This window comes from Neocloeon triangulifer, unplaced genomic scaffold, assembly GCF_031216515.1.
Source record: "Neocloeon triangulifer isolate White Clay Creek 2 clone unplaced genomic scaffold, ASM3121651v1 ptg000001l, whole genome shotgun sequence".
Lineage (NCBI taxonomy): Eukaryota > Metazoa > Arthropoda > Insecta > Ephemeroptera > Baetidae > Neocloeon > Neocloeon triangulifer.
The window spans coordinates 4,539,094-4,558,354 of NW_026775544.1; the positions used below are offsets into that span (position 1 = coordinate 4,539,094).

General features: G+C 34.6%; 1 protein-coding gene across 2 annotated transcripts in view; it reads left to right on the top strand.

Annotated features, from left to right (window-relative positions):
* LOC132193969 (uncharacterized) overlaps positions 1-19,261 on the top strand; it is a 39,246-nt gene that overhangs the window by 17,261 nt on the left and 2,724 nt on the right. The window contains exons 1-2 of one of the 2 annotated variants that reach the window (XM_059614976.1): positions 5,019-5,215; positions 18,624-18,982. In XM_059614976.1, the coding sequence (XP_059470959.1) occupies positions 18,639-18,982 (344 nt within the window). In that variant the 5' untranslated portion in view covers positions 5,019-5,215; positions 18,624-18,638. Of the gene's footprint in view, positions 1-5,018; positions 5,216-18,623; positions 18,983-19,261 lie in introns of those variants that run through there. The other variant, XM_059614982.1, reaches the window with a different exon arrangement.

Consider the following 19,261-nt stretch of genomic DNA (forward strand, 5'->3'; position numbering starts at 1 on the left):
AATTATTATACTTAAATTATGATTTGTTATTGCTCAAAAGGGGCAGTTTGGTTTTATTGCGGAGACAAAAACGTGAGATCCTACGATGCATTTCATTTTTGCAAACGCCCATCATTAGCACTTCTAGATGCTCCTGAGAGGTGTGATTAAGTGGCTGCTGCTTTCTATGCGGTGACGCCGGCGATAAATATCTCCAAACGGTACATTTTGGCGCACGTTCGTTTTCACGAAAAGTAAACAGAAATTAAGAGTGTGCCGAGATGAGTGTTGTGATGTTAAAAAATTCACTCCGAAGGCGAACAGTGAAAAAGGCTCGTAAAATTTTAGTAAATTTTTCGCCGGTCGTTAAAGTTAATTTTGCCGTGTGTCTTCGTTATTGGGTTTCTATTGAGTGGAAACTTGAGAACTATCATAAAAAAAGGAAAGTTATGAACAGTTTAATTCTTTAGAGGATTTTAGCAGTTTTATAAGCTTTAATTAATCCAAATAATCAAGAGAAATTCCATTCTGCTACTTAAAATAAAAATCGAGATGGAAAGAGAAAATTTGTAAGATTATCCTGCGCGAAAAAAGATAATCGGTTGACTTTGATGATAAATGCTTCTTATTACACGCCTCCTTTTATATGAAGTGCACCTTGCTTTCGCCCTTTCGTTCTGCCAGGAACCTGTATTCGATTTAATTACTTACCATCTGCACTCCTCACTTTTCCTTCGTATATAATTTTATATTTATAAATTTGAAGGTCAGCAACCTTGAAACGAAAGTAATTCCAAATTTAGCGCGTGATTTCGCTTTTGCCTTACTCGCATAAACAAGTCAGAATTAATTTTCCAATGGTTGCACTCTGACTGACGGAAAGCAAGTCTGATAATTAGCTTGACCATTATAATTACAATTATGCAATTTAGGCGTCTTTAATGCAAACCTAATTTGAGGAAATAATAGAAGCCGGACGCGCGGAGTGAAAGGAGAATATTATAATTTCCTTTCTTTGTAATATTTCATGCTGGCAAAATAAACCAAGTGTCATTTTGTTATGAGGGACATGTTATATTACTGGACATGCTGATGATTATTGCATGCCCTGTGGAAAGGCTCAATTATTTGCAATGGCATCAGCTCATTTGAACACGCGGGGAAAGCAGATAATTAGATGGGTTCAATAGCCCGACCGCCGCAAGTGCGGCTGTTAAATTGTAAAATGAGTGATAACAAGAGGGTGCAGCTGTATAGGTTTCTAGTTTCTAATTTTATGGAAAAACGTTTGCTGGCAAACCTAAGAAAATTTTACTGCAATTAGAAAACTTATTATTGTAAATTTTATGTCCAAAAAAAGAGAGTTTAAATCTACTTTAAATTTCTCAATTCCATAAAAAAAGTATTTTTAAAATTTGATACCGCTGAGAGATTTCTGTTAGAATTAAGCATTAAAAATAATCTTCCAGGACACAATCACGATTTTTATTTAAAAATTTATAGCTTAATTATAAAAAGTTTACTAGTGATTCTATTCTATACATGTATATATTAAAAAATAGATGAATAATATAACTAATCACAAGTCTATATTTTAGAATATTGCATTCTACTTCGTTCTGCTGCACATCCAAAATTATCAGTAAGAGCATGAATCGAAAAATGGAATGTAATTAAATAAAAACCTAATTTCAAATAAATCAAAATATAAACCAAAATGGCCAAAATAGTTTTTTTTTTGTAGGGAAAACACCAAAAAGAGACTACGAGATTTGATCAAAATATGAAAACTCTCAGGACATGCTGATTGACTAAATATTAGACAATTGATTAGGGTTGGCGATGAATAGCATAATTATTTAAGAAGAATACCTTGCCGATTTATTATAAATCACTAAATTTTAATTTTTTGTTTATTAATAAATCATTTTAATGAAAAATTATTTTATTGAGTATTGATTAAGCAACTTAACACTATAATATTTAGTAACAACAGGCTGCGATTTCTTAAACGCTGCATTCCACCGCGAAATAATTGGCACACCACCTCAAGGTGCCATTCTATCATTAATGAGAGAAGAGTTGTTTGTCCAACCCACTAATAATTAGGGACACGCGGCCGATCGCGAGCAGTCTATAAAATTTATCTCGAACAAAGGCTTGTGTGTCTCGCTCGATCGCGAGAGGATAAATGATTGATATTTGCGCAGCAGCGAGACAACCGGCGGATGGGAAGAAGAAAAATACACTTTCTCGTCCCAGGGCAATAATATTATACTTCGCGTCTCGCGAGCCTCTGAAACTTTACCAAGCGGCGCGTTTTGCTCTTGAAGGAGAAAGATCGCGAGAGAAGAGAGGAATGAAAATTTATATTAGCTGAATTCAGACACACACACGCGCGCGCGGTTATAATATCAGACTTCTTTTGAGACGCTGCAAGGAGAAAGAAAGAAAGAAAAATGTCCAACACACAACTTTCGCCGCCACATATAGTTTTTTTTTTACTTCTCGCTAATCAATGGGCGCGAACGGATGGATACGGATAGTGACAAACAAGACGAGGTACTCAATTATGCAAATTTTGTATCATGTGGGTTTTGAAATAGATTGGCTGATCAAGACTAATTGTAAGTTATTTAGACGCAGGTCTTATAAAATATATTAATTTTTATCCGCTGCAGCTTTCTATATGATAATCAACACCCAATATTTTGAAAGTTGAACAGAAAACATAACACACATTAAATATATTAATTTATTTTTATGAAATTGAAAATTAACAAAATTTATTATGCTCAGAAACGTTAAAAGCTCACAAAGAGCCGGAATCAATTAAAAAAAAATAATAAATTCATGGGTAATAAGTAATTTTCTCGAAGAAAATTCTATTATGTTATTAAAATATGAAAATTCAAAACCTATCAATATGTTTGATTTTGATTGTTTGACAAGATTAATTTTTAATTATTGAAAAGAGAGAATTGATTGAAGGTCATACAACATGAATTTTTATTTTATGTATGGATCAATTTTCAATTATTAGTGTAATTTTGCTCTTGATTTTTAGAAATGCTTTCGAAACTGATGCACATTAATATCAGAATAAAAATCTCCTCTATTTGTTAATATTTATTTCAAAACCTCGTTTTACTTTTAATGAAAATTAAACCGAATCATCTTGATCTTTGTTACAATACTTTTTTAATTTTTTTTTTTTACATTTCGAATTTCCCAACATATCGTCTTTCAAATCAATTTTTCTTTCAACCTGTGATATAGAAATTTTTGAAGTCACAATACAAATTCCTTTGATCATCACGTTGGCGGATGAGCCTTAATCAGCAATTGTCCCAAAGCAGCTTGCCATTCCGTCGATCCTTTTCCACATTCATCTCACGTCTCTCTTTTAATTCAACACGTCTCGTCTTGTGTGGAAAATCCCAACGCGCACATCAGTCTAATTTATTAAACCATAAAGCAGGTGATAACTCTCGTCTAAACGCCAGATGAAGAGGAGATTATGGTCTTTTTTTGTTCACAATTTCCTGGCAGAAAAAATCCCTCCGCTTTATGGGAGAGTCAAGAAAGGTGCAGAGCCCTGAGAGCCTGCCTGAACACATATTTGCGTCTGCTCCGAGAGATATATTTTCATTTTGTAAACAGTCTCTCTCTGAAATATGAGTCATCATCAATTACCATATAAAACACAGTGAGGTCTGAGCGCGCTGACGTTATCTGAGCGTTTCATTATAAGGAGGCAATGCAACTCTGATGGTGCACGAGACTGACTCACGAGCACGGCCGTCGCTCCTCCGTTGGTGGCCGTGAATGCGAAAAAAATAATAATATAAAAATGCAACGCAGATTCCACCGCAGAGAGATCGTAAATTTCGCTTCCTACACTTCCGTACTTAAAGGGTATTATTTATGCACGACAGCAAGTCTCAAATTCTGCACTCTAGTTGTTTCCTCTAACTTCATTTTTTGCCCCTGGAGGTTGTGGTTTTTCTATATAACATTGTTTGCAAAATGACCTCTAAAAATAACCAGCAAGGAAACTGCATTTTTATTATTTGAAATGGACTCAGTTTATCCATCTTGGGGATCAAGAAATATAAAATATTGTTTAAAAAAAATCTGCATGAAATATTTAGTTCTTACAAGCTGAAAACATTAATTAACATTAAATAACATTAAACTAGTTCAAAAAAATTTAACCGTGGATTCAGAAACTGAGCAAGAAAACGGAAATGAATACAATTAACAACGCAAACACGACACAACTCTACACTAAAAATTCCAAAAAAATACACTCACACTAAAAAATTAACAACAGTTCAAAAATTTCAATTAAGAGGGTGTCAGAAAGTTTCCAATATCCTTTGAAATAAGTTTTACATTTTTTTACAAGTTCATACAAAGAGCTTGATGCTGCCCGACTAGGGGAACATCTATTTTTGAATAATTAAGAATAATAATAAGAAAAGGGTTCTCTTTCAAATGGACTCTCAAACAGTTTGAGAGGAAAAGATAAAGGAAACTACGGAAAAAAGCTAAATGAGAGAAACTTTATAAAATGATGAAGACTGCCATGTTACTTATTAAAAAATCTAATTTTTGAAAAACAGTCATCAGTATTAGTATAAAATTAATTAATTATTCAAAAAACGAAAATAACTTATTTCAAAGCTATAAAATTGGAAGAAGAAAGTTATGGAGAAACAACCAAATTTATCAATTTTCTTGTCAACTTAGATTTTGAGAATGTAAGTGAATGACAAAATTGCATTCTCATTAATATAATTCTCCATACAGTAAATATAATATTTCTTGAATTACAGGCATTCAAATCCAACAGAGGACAAAATTGGTCTCTTAATGGAAGCAGCACTTTCGTTCATTCCGTGATATTTTACGGCAGGTCGAAAGGGTTACGGCGGGCGGGCAGCAGGTTGAGCGCCGCCGCGTAGTTTTTTTTTACTCGAGTCGCGCACGCCACAGGAAAAGTTTGGTGGGGTGTGCCCCTGCCACTGGTGCACTTGCCAGCCAGCCAGGCCGAGCTTTAGTAGCGAATGCTTCGCCGACCCGCGCGCTTCAGTGCTTTGTTCCCTTTTATTCACTCTCACCGCCAAAGAGAGAAATAAAAAATTGTTTTCGCGCTCTGGAGATGTGCACCTGATTTCTTCTTAAAAGCCACACTTTCCGGGATTTGTGCATCATTTTGCTGGATATTAAAGTAAGTTGCAAAGTAAATAGTACTTATGTTAAAGCTAAAGAAACTAAACAATATTATTATATATTTTCATTTTTTAATTAAATTTTTAAACTATTAAACATTTATAATTTATTTAAATTATTAATTGTTGTTAATTTATAATAATGTAGGTATATTTCACTATTTAAAAAGTTACAAAAAAAATTAATTGCAGTATTGAAAAATTTTATGTTTAAATACACTACGTCACTTGATGGTACTTTTATGAAATTAAATTTAATAATGCATCACTAATCATTATTTGTTTATCGTTTGTGCTTGATTAATTAATATAATTCATTTCCTAAACAATTTTAAAAATGAAAAGATAGTAATAATATAGGCTTAAATGCCCTTATTCCCTTTCAAACTTGAAATTGACATTTTTTGCTGGAACATACAAATCGATGGATTTTGACAGTAAAATCAATATAATCGATAAAAATGAAAATTTTTTAATTCAAAATTAATGTGGTTTTAAACCTCATAATTACTTATCTCTTTGAACTGAAACGAAACGCTCTTCGTTCTCACCTATGGTCAAAGCTCCCAAAAGTCAACATCCTTCTCACAGAAAACCAAAGAGGCGAAATAAAACTTTATTATTATTTTTCTCGCACAAAAAGAGCAGACCAGGAAGAAGTCGAATCCCAATTCCGTTTGGTTCCGACTCCACGTCTGCCGCTAAAACATAAATTTATTTACTGACGCGCGAATCCTTCTGGTGCTTTTCACATGTGGTGATTTTGTTTGGCACATTCGACTATTGTCCATCATTTTCCAATGAGTGCGCATTGGCCGGTAGTGAGTGTTCCGCTCCACGGTCCAGGGTGGGCCGCGCGTCTTCGGAACCAACAATCCGAAGAGCTTTGTTTGTTTCTGGCAGACGCGTCGATTTTTTATAAAATGACCCACGAAAAGGGCAAAAAACTTTTTTTGAACAATTGAACAGCAGGGTGGGAAAGGTAGCGCGAATCTCTCACCAAGAATTATGATGTATACCGTGTGATAAAAAAAAAATGTAAAAAAGAGGCAAAATTACCTCAAATTCAAGGGCGACATTTCTTTTGTTTGTGCGAAAATGTTTAAAATTGCGTGGTGACACTATGTGTTGGTGACGCACATTTAGGAGATGAAGTCACGCCACAATTAATTAGTGTCTCGTCAAGCTAGGCTGTATAAAGAACTAACGGCCTCGGACAGAATTTTTTAATATAAAATTATTTAATTTCCTTATCATGTGTGAATTATAAAATTTTGCATACAAAATATAATAGGATTGCTGTTACCTCTGAATTTTTTTTCCAACTTTTGAGTTGATTTCATTAAAATTTAAATTAAAAAATAGCCAAAATTCTTGACAATCTTAACGTATCTGTAATTATTACACTATATTATAAACTGCTCGTGTTATTGAAATTATAAGCACTGGGTGGTCTTTGAAAAATGCCATCTTAATAATCACGCCGACATTTCCTTCTACAATCTCGCCATTGTCAAGCAAAAAGATTTGAAATCATTTTCACCGACCTTAATGATGGCGCAGATTGTGACCCGAAATCTGCTCAGCTTTCCCGATTGACAAACAAATGAATCTTCCTTTTGTGCAGCTCATCCCTTTGAATAATTCCTTTCCTTTGATACAAATATATTAAACATCAGCGATTCTCACTCCATTGTGTGTGCTTAATTGATTGAAGTTTTCCCGTGACGCGCCGTGATTCAGGTTTTTTCTCCTTATTGTTTCGAGGCGCGAGTGCGTTGCATAAGAAATCGTGTGCGATTTTGCTATCTTTGAATGCACTAATGATACTGTACGTCTCTCTTGAGAAAGATGGATGGCACTTTATTGGCTCTTCTTTCGTCGTTGCAGTGAATAATGTGACGCAATTGATTATTGGTGAAGTAATATTCATATGGTTTGCGATTTGGACGCCCGATAACAAAATAGGATTTTTTTTAACCTATCGACTGGAAATGTCAAAGAGAAATCGGTGCTAGAGCGCGGTTTGTTTAGTGTGAAATTAGGCGGAAATAGTTTAGCCACGCTTTACGCCCAATTTGAGTTTTAATATTATGATTGACGTTTAGAAAAAGGCGAAACAAATATCACGCAGCCACTGACTTACATTTTTTTGGAACTTATATTCGATCGGCGCATACAAATTTTTCTGAAAGGAAAGATAATTTTCTGTTAAAAAATCAATCTAAATTGCATATTTAAGCATTAAAAAACTATTTGAAATCTTACATTCTACTTTTTGATTCAATGTTTAAAATTCTACCAGTATATTTTTGGATCGTGTGCGTCACATGAAGAGGAAAATCTTGAAAGCTTCTCCAATCGAACCTGACATAAAAAGTGCACTCTTGTTTACATCAACCGCCATGTACTATATACGTGTGTGTGTCTAAAAAGTCCACACACGCATGACTCATTCATAATCGTGCATTAATGCAAGTGCACGCGCGGCCTATCTCCCCTTTTTCTCTTGTAAATTCTCAAATACAAATTGGGGGAGACACGCCGTCGTGTTTGAGAAATCGATATTCCTGTCTATCAAAAAAGTTCGCAATTTCTATGTAACCTGCTCCCAGTTGAAACACAACCGCAATGTATAGCATAAAAAAAATATCAAAGAGAAAAGTTATCAGGCCATCCTGGCCATCGCATCTTAATTGGGAGAAATCCCATCCGCATGAAAAAAAAAAACCGGCGTGCACCTGAAAAGGTTGTTGCGCTCAGGTGCCGCTGCTGGACCTGACTTTCAGGTGACTCACGTGGACCTCTCCTGTTTTAAATGCTGGCCACTACAAATGAACGAGACACTCGGTCGATGCGCTATTCTTTTTGAATGGATTTGCATTTGTGCGAATGACATCATTTTGCACCACCGTTCAAGGGCGTGTCCTCATTTGGAAATTGGAATTTATGAATGCTGATGGATATGGCTTTGGACGATTTGTTTTGGGCACAGAGTTTCTTTTCATGCGTTCAGTCTTCCTCGGCTAGAATTTGTAATTGATTAAAGGCTTTGCAATTCGACACCAAGGCTATTTCCTGCTGATTTTTATCTCAAATGAATACATTCGATTTACAATAATTACAGATGGACAAAATATAAAAACAAACTCTTAAAATTATGAAAATTATTAGATATCCATATAGATATCTATATCATATTAAACCTATTTAATTTTATTATTATCTAGAAATAAAATGTTATTTTCTTAAAAATGTTATATAATAAAAAAAATTGTTTCTTCAACGTTACATCTTAACGGTGCTTTAAATTTTAATTTATTTGATAAAATTTTCGTTGTAATTTATTTTTATTTTGTTTTTTTTTTTTAATTTTTTGCAAAATTAATATGAATTTGAATTTAAATTATATTAAAAGTAAAAAAATTTAAATATAGAGCCACTGTAATTTCAGTATAGCTAATGCTGATTAAATAATTATTAATTTTTTACTATGAGTTTGTTTGTTGAAAATAAATTCATTACATGCATTAATTGAAAATAATTGAAATAAATAAATCCTCAAACTTTCATCATGGCCAAATATTTTTATTCCAATAGAAGAAAGTACCCTACATGAAAATCCAGCTAATTGGCTCTGCTCGTCACTTTTAATCTCGTATATTCTTTTCGCATTGTTTCGCTTTCTCCTATGCTCTTGTGAGATATCGCGCCCAATTTTTCTTGTTGATCACATCTTTATAAGCATCTCTCACAGCTGTCAGTCTTCCTCATCTATCAGAGCCAAAAACTGAAGGAGCTGCACAGCCGTTTCTCCCGGCGGTGCATCTCTTTCTTTCTCTCTTGCTCTGCCCACGAGAAAATTCGTCAACTACACTTTCAAAACGGGAAGAATTTCCGATAAAAAATCAATTTACAAAAGAAAGAAATGTGTGTGAGCTTTACCGGTCGCTGCTTAAGACCTCCTTTCCGAACAGATTAATCACCGGCGCACTCACAAATAACCCGCTATTAGTTGGAAAATAAATGTATGCATTCATCGTCGAGGAAATCCAGGCCGAGAGAGAGACGAGAAAATATGCATAAAATAACTCGCATTGTGCACACCGACGAAACGCGGTCGCTAAAGTAATTTAATGATCATTCTTTCCAGAGGGGATAAATCAAAAATTGTTTGTGAAAACGAGACTGCTTTGTGTTTTCGTCGATAATTTCGTTTCAATTTGCTGCTTGAACCTGGCGTTGAACTCGCCCGCAGAAACATAAATCAAAAAATCCCCGAGCTTATTATTTATTATTGAGGAGAGAAATTTTTTATTCCGTGATAATTGCATTGCTAAAGGCCAATATGCACCTGGGGATTTTACAACTCTGGCGTCCCAAATAAACAAATTATGTCGAGTTAGCGATTTTTTAATTAACTTCGAGGAAAAGAATAATTATTTCGTAACAATCCGATAGATTTTGGTTGTGCAATGCATCACATTGTCCTGCACCGTGGCGAAAAGCAAATTTTTTCCCGCGGTCTTGCACGAGCCGCCCACATCCTCAATCAAATTTTTGTGCGAAACAGATTAACGCGTCATTTCCTTCCATTTTTTAACTTCTTCTCTGTAACAACACTATTGAGCACACGGTTGTTAAAAGAATACTTTATAGAGAAAGTCGAAATGCTTGAATACACTCTCTGTTTTAGCATGAGAGATTATACAAAGGAGAGGCTAAATCGGTTGCTAATGAAGTGACCCGAAAATTAGCCAATAATTAAACTCTCAGCTCATGGAATGCTATTGTATGCAGCTGATGAATAGACTACATAGCTAGGGGAAAGTATAAACATTACTGACTGAATGTTTATATTATTCATTTTTACCATTTAGGTGGCAATTAATTATAAGTAAGTAGTAATTGTATTGAATTTGCAATTGCCTTTGTGATCAGATCAATATACACAATTTGCAACTAAAAGTTGTTTTTTAATTCCCACAAATTCATTTTTAAAGTTCATTTAAAGTACGAGCCTAGGCATCATTGTTTTCAAATGTGTGTAATTTCCATATCAATGAGAAACGATCCAAGGCTGGCGATTTCATGCGAAACAATGTCCGTTATGCAAATTTGTGCCGATTCTAGCAGGAAAACAAACAGGTAAAATTTTATCTCCACTAATGCGCATCCTCGTGCTGACAATAACAGTAATTTCCACACGTAGATAAAGTCAAGCAAAATTACACGAAATTTCAGGGACGAGAGATAAAAAAATTTAAGTACATAGTGTTACTTACCAAAAAGTAATTTTTTTCTGCAAAAGCCAACTGATACGATGGCCCCTACAAGTTTCAAGGCGAGAAAATGTGCGTCTTCCTCCGATAAGCGGTCACTTTTTGCTCTTATCGCAGCTAGTCGTGCCACCCATTTAAACCTAGGTGTATGCTCTACTTGTGACCCTTTCTTTTCTTTCCTCGCAACGAAAGCTATGGTTTCGTTTTTATCTTTCATTTTTTATCTTAAAAAAAATGAGGCGCACCCACTTTGCTAATTGAAAGTTTTCCTATATCAGAATTGGGCTGAACGCTGAAAAAATGATTTTGCAAGATAAACTTAAAGCTCCTCTCTCATTATTGAAGTAGCAAAGCTTTCTTTTTTATTTCGCTGAATAAATAATCACGAACCAATCGCGGAATCCTCTTTTTATTGTGCACTTTCAAGCAACAAAGTTCTTCCATTAACCGGGCGTCATGAATACAATACTGCACCAAGAACTTGGACAAGCTTCTTTCTCATTAAAAGAAGTTTTATACTTATCATGAGTCAGCCTTAATTGCCCCAAAGAGGATCTCCGCCGGCTGCAGCAGCATCAAAGGAGATAAAAATTCCTAGCTCTTGTCCTTGTGCGAATTCGTCTCACAGTCCAATGAGAATCAATTGCAATCACATCACAGAGGGCATGGGAATAGGCAACCCTCGGTCAAGTGCCTTCAACGAAAATCAATCAGCCTCTCTCAATAATTCACTGACCTGCTTGCTCAAAGTCTCCTATAACGTAGACGTAGAAATCTATTAAAAGTATTTTTTGCTTCTCGTAAAGGTAAAGGAAAATTACCAGTGTTTTTGCCTTTACTGACTACAAAAGCGAGAGTCAAATTTTTTAAATTTGTAAAATTTCGTCCACTAAATCACACAATTATTTTAATTCTTTAAATATTTGCAGTCTTTGAAAAATTTTGTATTTCTACAATTTCCCCTCACATGTCTTACGATTGAATTATTAGAATATTTCAAACTCACGTGCAGATCATAAAAATTTGAATTTCCGGAACTTAATCTTGATAGCCACTCGTAAATTTCTGATATAAATTTTTTTTATAATAATAATTCATTTTTAGTGATTTTTAGAAGTTTTTTTTAACATTAAATTTTTAAAATTCCTAAAATGTTCAATTTTTTAAATAAACAATTAATAGTGTTCTAATTGTTTTAAAACATTGCAAATTATAAATTAATGTTATTTATAAAATATTGTATTATAATATGTTTTGTTTTTATTACATTTTGTAATTTTAACAAAATTAAAGTGTCCATTTTTTTACTAAAATTTTTCAATAAATAATTTAGACGCAAATATTTTAATATCCTTTGGAAATAAATTATTCTCAATTTCTAAGCACTAATCTATAGTTAAATTGAGTTAAACATTTGTGATTGGTTGAAGCAGGGTTGAAGAATCAATGAAAATCAATATATTTAATAAGCTTCTATTGCTTATAAAATTTCAATAGAGGCCACGCGGTTCAAAGTATTTATCTGACGAACAAATTCCTTTAAAATTTAAAAAGGTATTGCACAAATGATCTCTCACACTTCATACATGTGGATTGTCAGGTAGAAGGTAGAGGGGGCAGAATTTCTGCAGGCATGGCTGCCGCGAAAAGGACTTCTCTGTGACCCCAAGGGTCAAATTGAAAGGTAGTATACATTATACCAGCAGCGATTCAAGGCTCGACGCGGATACATAAAAAATCCTTGGCTTGTTCGTTTTGTTTATGCCTGCGAAATATGCGCAGACGGAATTAATTGCATATGTATGCCCAGTCGGACCCCAGGTAAATTAAATTTGCTGAATTATACCTCCACGTAATGTATACACACTGCGTTCGTGTAATGTGTGATTAGATTTAGAGGGTGTTCAAGGAGAAGCAAATAATGGAAAAAATATTATCTATAATGACGAAATTTTTTCTTGATTGCATTTTCGTCTTTTAGTCCCTCAAGGTTGAAAATTGGCACGTGAAAACTTTTCCTGGTGAGGAAGAATACTTTGTTGGCTCTGAAAAGTTCACAATAACAAATAATTATTCATTATTTCTTTTCTAGGCTAAACTCTGTATTAATTTTGTACCACAAAAAAAAATTATTCCATCATAATTTTTATAACTCTATGGCAGAGGTGCTCTGAATAAATTTAGACAATGCTTTTGTCTTCACACTTCTTTCTAACTGTAAATAAGCTGCTTTTTTCTGTCGTAAGCTCGATTTTCCGTGGCAAAATTCTCGCAAAACATCACGTCCGTGTTGAAGATGCGTCCGCGAGCACGAACATAATTTGATTTTGAGGCCGCAAAGTAAATATTGACACCTTCAGAGGAGCAAAAACTTCAAACTCCAAATAACAGTTAGAGTGCGAGCGCAATTATATTTTTTCTCGCGTGGACAAATTCACATGATTCTTCCTGCCGAGTGTGCACTCACGACTAATTGTGGGATCTGCCGAACCATTGTTGCCCAGAAATTGTTGTTTGAAATTAAAAGGCATATTCTCACGCAGAGTGGCTTCCGAGTGACTAATTGTAAGATGGGTGGTGTTGTTTTATGTCTGCCTTGCGAAATCGAACTCAGTCATAGGGCACCTGACGTGAGCTGGGTGCTGATGTCATGCTCGAGCGTATCGGCGGAAAAAGTTTCCAACGCGCGGCCCAAGCGAGTGTGACTGATGATGAGCCCAAGTGTTAAATGGCGCGTTTTGTGCGCTCAGGGTCTCACGGGCACCTTGAGAATTTTAAGCGGTAAAGATTATTATTTGCCTATGCATTTAGAACAAGCATTAACTGCTTAGAATGGTGGTCAGGTGCGAGAAGAGTTAAAAACAAAAAACAAACGCATCCTTCAAATGATAAATTAGAACCTTCTCTATGGAGTGAGTTAATTAGTCTTTTTTAGGAAATTTCGGACAAATAAAACAAATTTAAAACAGGGACTGTGAGGTAATTTTTGTATAAATATTCATATTTTCTTTATAAAGAACAATAATTATGTGTGGAAATGAAATTTATACCATTTTTACCTCCTAAAATTTAATTTCCTTTTTAATTGTGTTAATTTCAATTAATTTGGAGTGGTTGTTTCTTTTCTCAGAAACTCTGTTTTTCCTTACCAAAAATGAGTCTAACCAAAATAACTTCAAGTGGTTTTCAATCAAGAAAATTAAAAATTCTCCAAAACTTATTTTTCGAACAAATGTGAAAAAATTCATTAATTGTATAAAAAAGTTCATAATTTTATTTTTCTTGGCCCAGATAATTCTTGGATATCTTCTAATAAAAAATAAATTGCCAAAACCTGACATCCAATAATTTAATCCAGAGTAACTGGAGATCACCTGCGGATAACTGTCTCACTTCTATTTAACGGGCGTGTCCAGTCCATCTGGCAAAAATTGATTTGCGTAACGAGAGCGTGGCTTCGTCACGAGCATGAAATGTGCCGTAAATATACCAAAATATGCCACGCGTGCTTAATTTTTTTTAGTTACATAAGTTGAAAAAGCGTATAGCCTAAAACCAATTGCGTGAAAATCTTTTTCCCAATCTGTACGGACAAAAATATTGAAGTATCTCTCATTTTTTAAGAGTATGTTTTATTATCCGCGACAGGACCAGTTTTTGAAGGAGTTATTGCTCCGTCGAACCCGCTGCTGGAGCCGGTTGTAAAATTTGACAGGAAGCGCCTCTCGCGAACTGTTATCATTACTTTTCGTAGATTAAAATTGTATGTGACGTTGGAACGAAGTTTTCGCCACGTTTTTACCGTTCGCTGTGAAAAATTTCAAGGAACAAAAAACTCGCGTTGCCACTATTTGAATATAGGTGAACCGCGAGGTTGACAAAATTTTGCCTTTTTCAAACCGGATTATATGAAATTGGCAACGTAAAATGAAGAAATGACGATATTAAAATAATAAACATCAATAAAATTACTTCTTTGGTTTTTTTTTCGGTGAAATTAACACAGTATGAAACGTTTGATGCAAATAAACAAAAAGTTTGTTAAAAAAAGAGCCTATTAAGTAAAAATTTTGGTTCTACTTGACAAGAAATAACCGATTTGAATAAAAAAGATAAAAAACTTTCTTCAACTTAACGCAAAATATTTGGGGAAGACTTTCAACGTTCGTTTGTTTATAAAAAATCCACCCAAAATCACACGCAATTTCGTATTTAATTCATGAAATTTCACCTTTAGTAGCCAAAAGCAGCCTTAAATTCATGTTTCATAAAATAAACACAAGATTTTCACGTTTGTTGGTTTTCAAAATCTAAAAATGTTTTTGTTGTGCCAACAATTATTCTTTTTTTTCTAAAACTATTGTACTCTTTTTATTTACTATATTATTATTTGACATTTTTCAAGGAGATACAAAAAAAATTTCACATGCAGTATAAACAAAGCTCAAATAATTTATTGTTATGGCGAGGAGACACCTGAGCAAATCTCTCTCCGGAGCGCGCCTTCATAAATAAACTCACGCTGGTTTTCGCCGAGCGAAATTTATTTACAAGCACTCGGCGAGACAGTCATCATTATTATTGCGCACCAGCCTTTCCCACACGTCATAAAGAGCCCAATAATAAACATCAAATTTTAATTCTCGCGTGCTTTTTGTTCTCTTTCTTTATGACTGTCATTATTCTTTCATATTCGGCGCCTGCTTTTTATATCGACAAAATGATTCAGTGAAATTCTGCAAGTCAGTGCCAAAGAAAGGTCTGCTTTTTGCACTGCAGTCCCGCCGGCAAAAAAAAAAACTTTTAAATACTCTCAACAAGAAGAACCACTTTTTACGGCCTAATTACAAGATGATGATTCGGAAGATGAGAAAATAAGTGCTCGTCAGAGTAAGAACAAAACGACCTGACTTTTCAATTAATTAAATGCACTTTTGTTGATTGCGAATTATGCTGACGCTGGATATTATTCACTGTTGATGAAAATTAAGACGCAAAAACAAAGCACACGTGCACAGCACCGATCGCGAAATTTGTCTGTCAAAGTCCGTGCGATTCTTTGAACCGGGAAAGTGCATTTCGCAAGGTGTGCGTTTATTAAAATGCATTTGTCTGCAGTTTGCTGGGAAAGGCAATCACGTGAAGGACACGCGTAGCAACAGCTTTGCACTTCCTGTCTTGGAAAATGGAAATACAGGATTGTTAAAGAGTTTGTGCAATTATTGAGAAAATCTAAACAAGATCTCGAATCTCGAGTTTAATTAATAAAATTTGTTTTAAATTGAGAGGATTTAATGAATGCAATAATAATATGCTAATTACTACATATTACAAGCAAAAGTTTCGAAGTATGAGTTCTCATTATTTATTTCTAATTTCTATTCTGCCATATATTCAGTAATATACAAATCTCTTATTATTATTAACTTAGAAGTTAATAAAATATATTTAGTGATGAGTTAATTATTGAAAAAATAGCTCCATATTATATACAAATTTACTTTTAAATTTTTAACTAACATTGTTTAACTCATTGTAAATCTTTGCTTTTCGTTTTTATCATGAAACTCATCTTGATTTTACAATTATTTAGGAATTTGTCAACCGTCAACATTTAATTTGAAAACTTCAAACCGTGTTATAAGAAGCAGTTAAAAATAATTTTTCAGATTGAAACTGCTTTTATAGAATTCAGTAGCTTTTTATTTTTTCGTCTTATTCTTTCTACTAAAATGTAAGAAGCTGCTGCTTATTTTCACAGAAAAACATTTTTTCCCTCAAATTCGGTCCTAGGTCCTAGTGCTAATTTTCCAGTGAGAACCTGCAAAACACTAATTTTCACACGCGTGAGCCGATTCCGAATTCGAGCGAACAAAAGCGACTGCTCACTTCAAGTGTGACGATTTCATTTGCGGCTCGGCAGAAACGAGGTGTGAATTCGCTCCCATGGTCAAACAGGAGATGACAAAGGGTTATTCCGCCGGGTTCACTCGCCACAAATAAATTTTTTTCGCACCCACGTCTCTCTTTCTCCGTGAGCAGGTGACTTTCTGAGAAAGAATCAAATCGAAATTAGGTCATTCGTCTCTTTTATTGACGGGCGTGCATGGAAATCGCTGGCTCCCGCGTCCAATTCATACCCACACACACGAATGTAGATTTTTTGTTTGGGTATCGCGTTTCTTTGCTGCTGGCTGCGCACGCGAATCATTAATCTTTGGACTCTCTCTATTTGGTACGGGGAATTTAAATGGGTGCACCAATTGTGAAATTAACAAGCATTTTGTTTGTTGATTGTACGTTTCCGCGTGAAATTCGAGTCTAAAGAATACTATTTTCGAATATTTTCTGTTGATAAATCAATATTTTTAAATAACTGAAATTTTTAAAAGGAAAAATACATTGGATAAGCAAAATAATTACAATTGAAATGGATAAATTAAAACGTGTCTCATCAGATAAGGTAGTAATTTTACTGATTTTTATGTTGATTTTTGATCAACATTTGCTATCATTTAAATTTCATCATATAGAATTTTTTGCTTTTACAACAGACTCACATTTAAATCATTTTTATCAAAGAAAAATGTTTCTCATTATATTTAATTTAGTCAAAATTTATTCAATTCACGCGCAGCAGTTACATGAACATTCGTTTTCTAACTTTTACACAATCGTGAGTCATGGTGTGCCCGCAACCCATATTTTAATTCCCATTCTTGACATAATGCCTCTTATGATGCACGGCGACAACACGGAGGTGCATAGATGGAAAGTGAAAACTCCTTCTTTTATGTAACTTGCAGCTCACGTACATACGTGCTCTGAAATCTATTTTTTTTTCTCTTGGCAAAGAATATATCACCATAAGCAAAAGTGCACCATCACAGCCGTAATGATGCCAAAAGCCTCCCTATCGCGGCGTTGAAATCACTTTTATTTCGCGCGCAATGATGTCATGCTAAAGTAATACAAAGAGCCAACAAAATCTTGAACCCCTCGGGTTGAAGAGAAAAACCGCGCCAAAGTCAAGAGAGAGAAAAATGCCTTCCTAGAAAGCGAGAGAGCATCGTGACCCGAGTGGCCATATTTCAGGTTCGCCACAAGATATTCGAGTGGAAATGGGCTGATAAAAAAAAGAGAGGCTCTTGACTCGAGAGTACACGCAAGATTTCGTCCTGTAATAAAATAAGTAAAAAATAAAAAGCGGTAGACGAACAAGTCTGACTCAGGTGTCGTCGTGTTTTTTCAACAATAAACATTCCTTTTAATGGCTCGCCAGGTACTTAAATGCGTGTTGAAATATTGTATGAAATCATACGTGACGCTTCCAATGATGTTCAATTTGAAATAACAAAATGAGAAATAAGTTTTTTCTAGATGTTACAAATTTTTGTTCTGAAAATTTTCTCCAAAAATATAGACGATTTAGGAGTATACAAAATTTAATTATATTGTTGTATTTTGAGATTCGGAAATAATAATTTTTTCTGAATGTTTTAAACTTCAATTTTTCCATTGAGGATGATTTTTAAAATATTTAAAATGTAAGCAATAAATTCAAACATATTAAACATATTAAAGACTAAGGAAACGGTCCATTGAGCCTCCAACTTAAATTGTAAGTCTTCCCTTCTATATTAAAAAATTATTGGCCAACTTTCTCTATTTCTTCAACTGGTCTAATTTAAACTCGGAATAGTGCATTCTTGATCTAACTGTTTTGCTGATGGCACCCCTTTTTGCGTCAGATCGTGAAAAAATGTATAAATAAACAGAAGTATCAACTCAGCCTCTCTAATGAGAGAGCAGGTAGTAAAATGTTATTGCGTGTGCTCTGGAATTCTCTCACACACAAAAGGGGGATCCAAAATAACCTGCGGGGCATCACAGGAACAAGTTTTTAGCTCGCCATCCTCTCCGCTTCCAACGTCTATAAATTTTGTTAGAAACCTGACAACTATAACTTTTGATGAGGTTTAAACTAGCATTTGCAAAGAACAAATGATATGTAGATTCAAGATTATAAATAAAAATTAAACCAGCTGATATTTGCTGACTGTCCCTTTAATTTTGATTTAATTTTATCTGTCGTGTTATTTACAATTTCGTCGCTTTGTTTCAGCTTCTAACAACCGAAATGAAGTCCCTGGTGATCACTAGTCCGCACACCAACCTGAACCAGTACGCGTCGTGTCCGCAACTGGTCAAGGGCCAGACCAAGGCAATGCCTGAAGAGTCCAACGAGCTGCAGGCGGTCAAACGCTTCACAGCCAAGTACGACTCGTACCAGGGCCTCATCCAGGCGGCCAACCAGCGGCCAGACAGCCCAACCTCCTCTGAAGATGAGGGAAAACCGAGCATGGTGACTGAACAGGAGCGGCTGCAGACCGAGTCCTTCTTCAGGGGCCTCAAAACGCAGGTCTACGTCAGCAACACCCTGGCCAACCTTTACTTCGGGACGGCCACACACGCACCCTCAGGGTAATTATAATCATTAAAAACTAGAATATTAAAATATTTTTATGAAGAAGAAAAGTGAATTTGTGAAATCATGAACATATATAAAATGCAATTTTGTAATTGCAAAAAAAAATTAACTTTTTTCAATAATATAAACGACTGCAGTTGGTAGCTAAAGAAAATATCAGTATTTTGTTTTTTATCTCGTTTATTTTATTTAATTAATTTTGATTATACGCAAATTCTGTAATGATAACAACGATTTTAAGCGTTTACTGAAAATTTGAAACATCAAAAGGA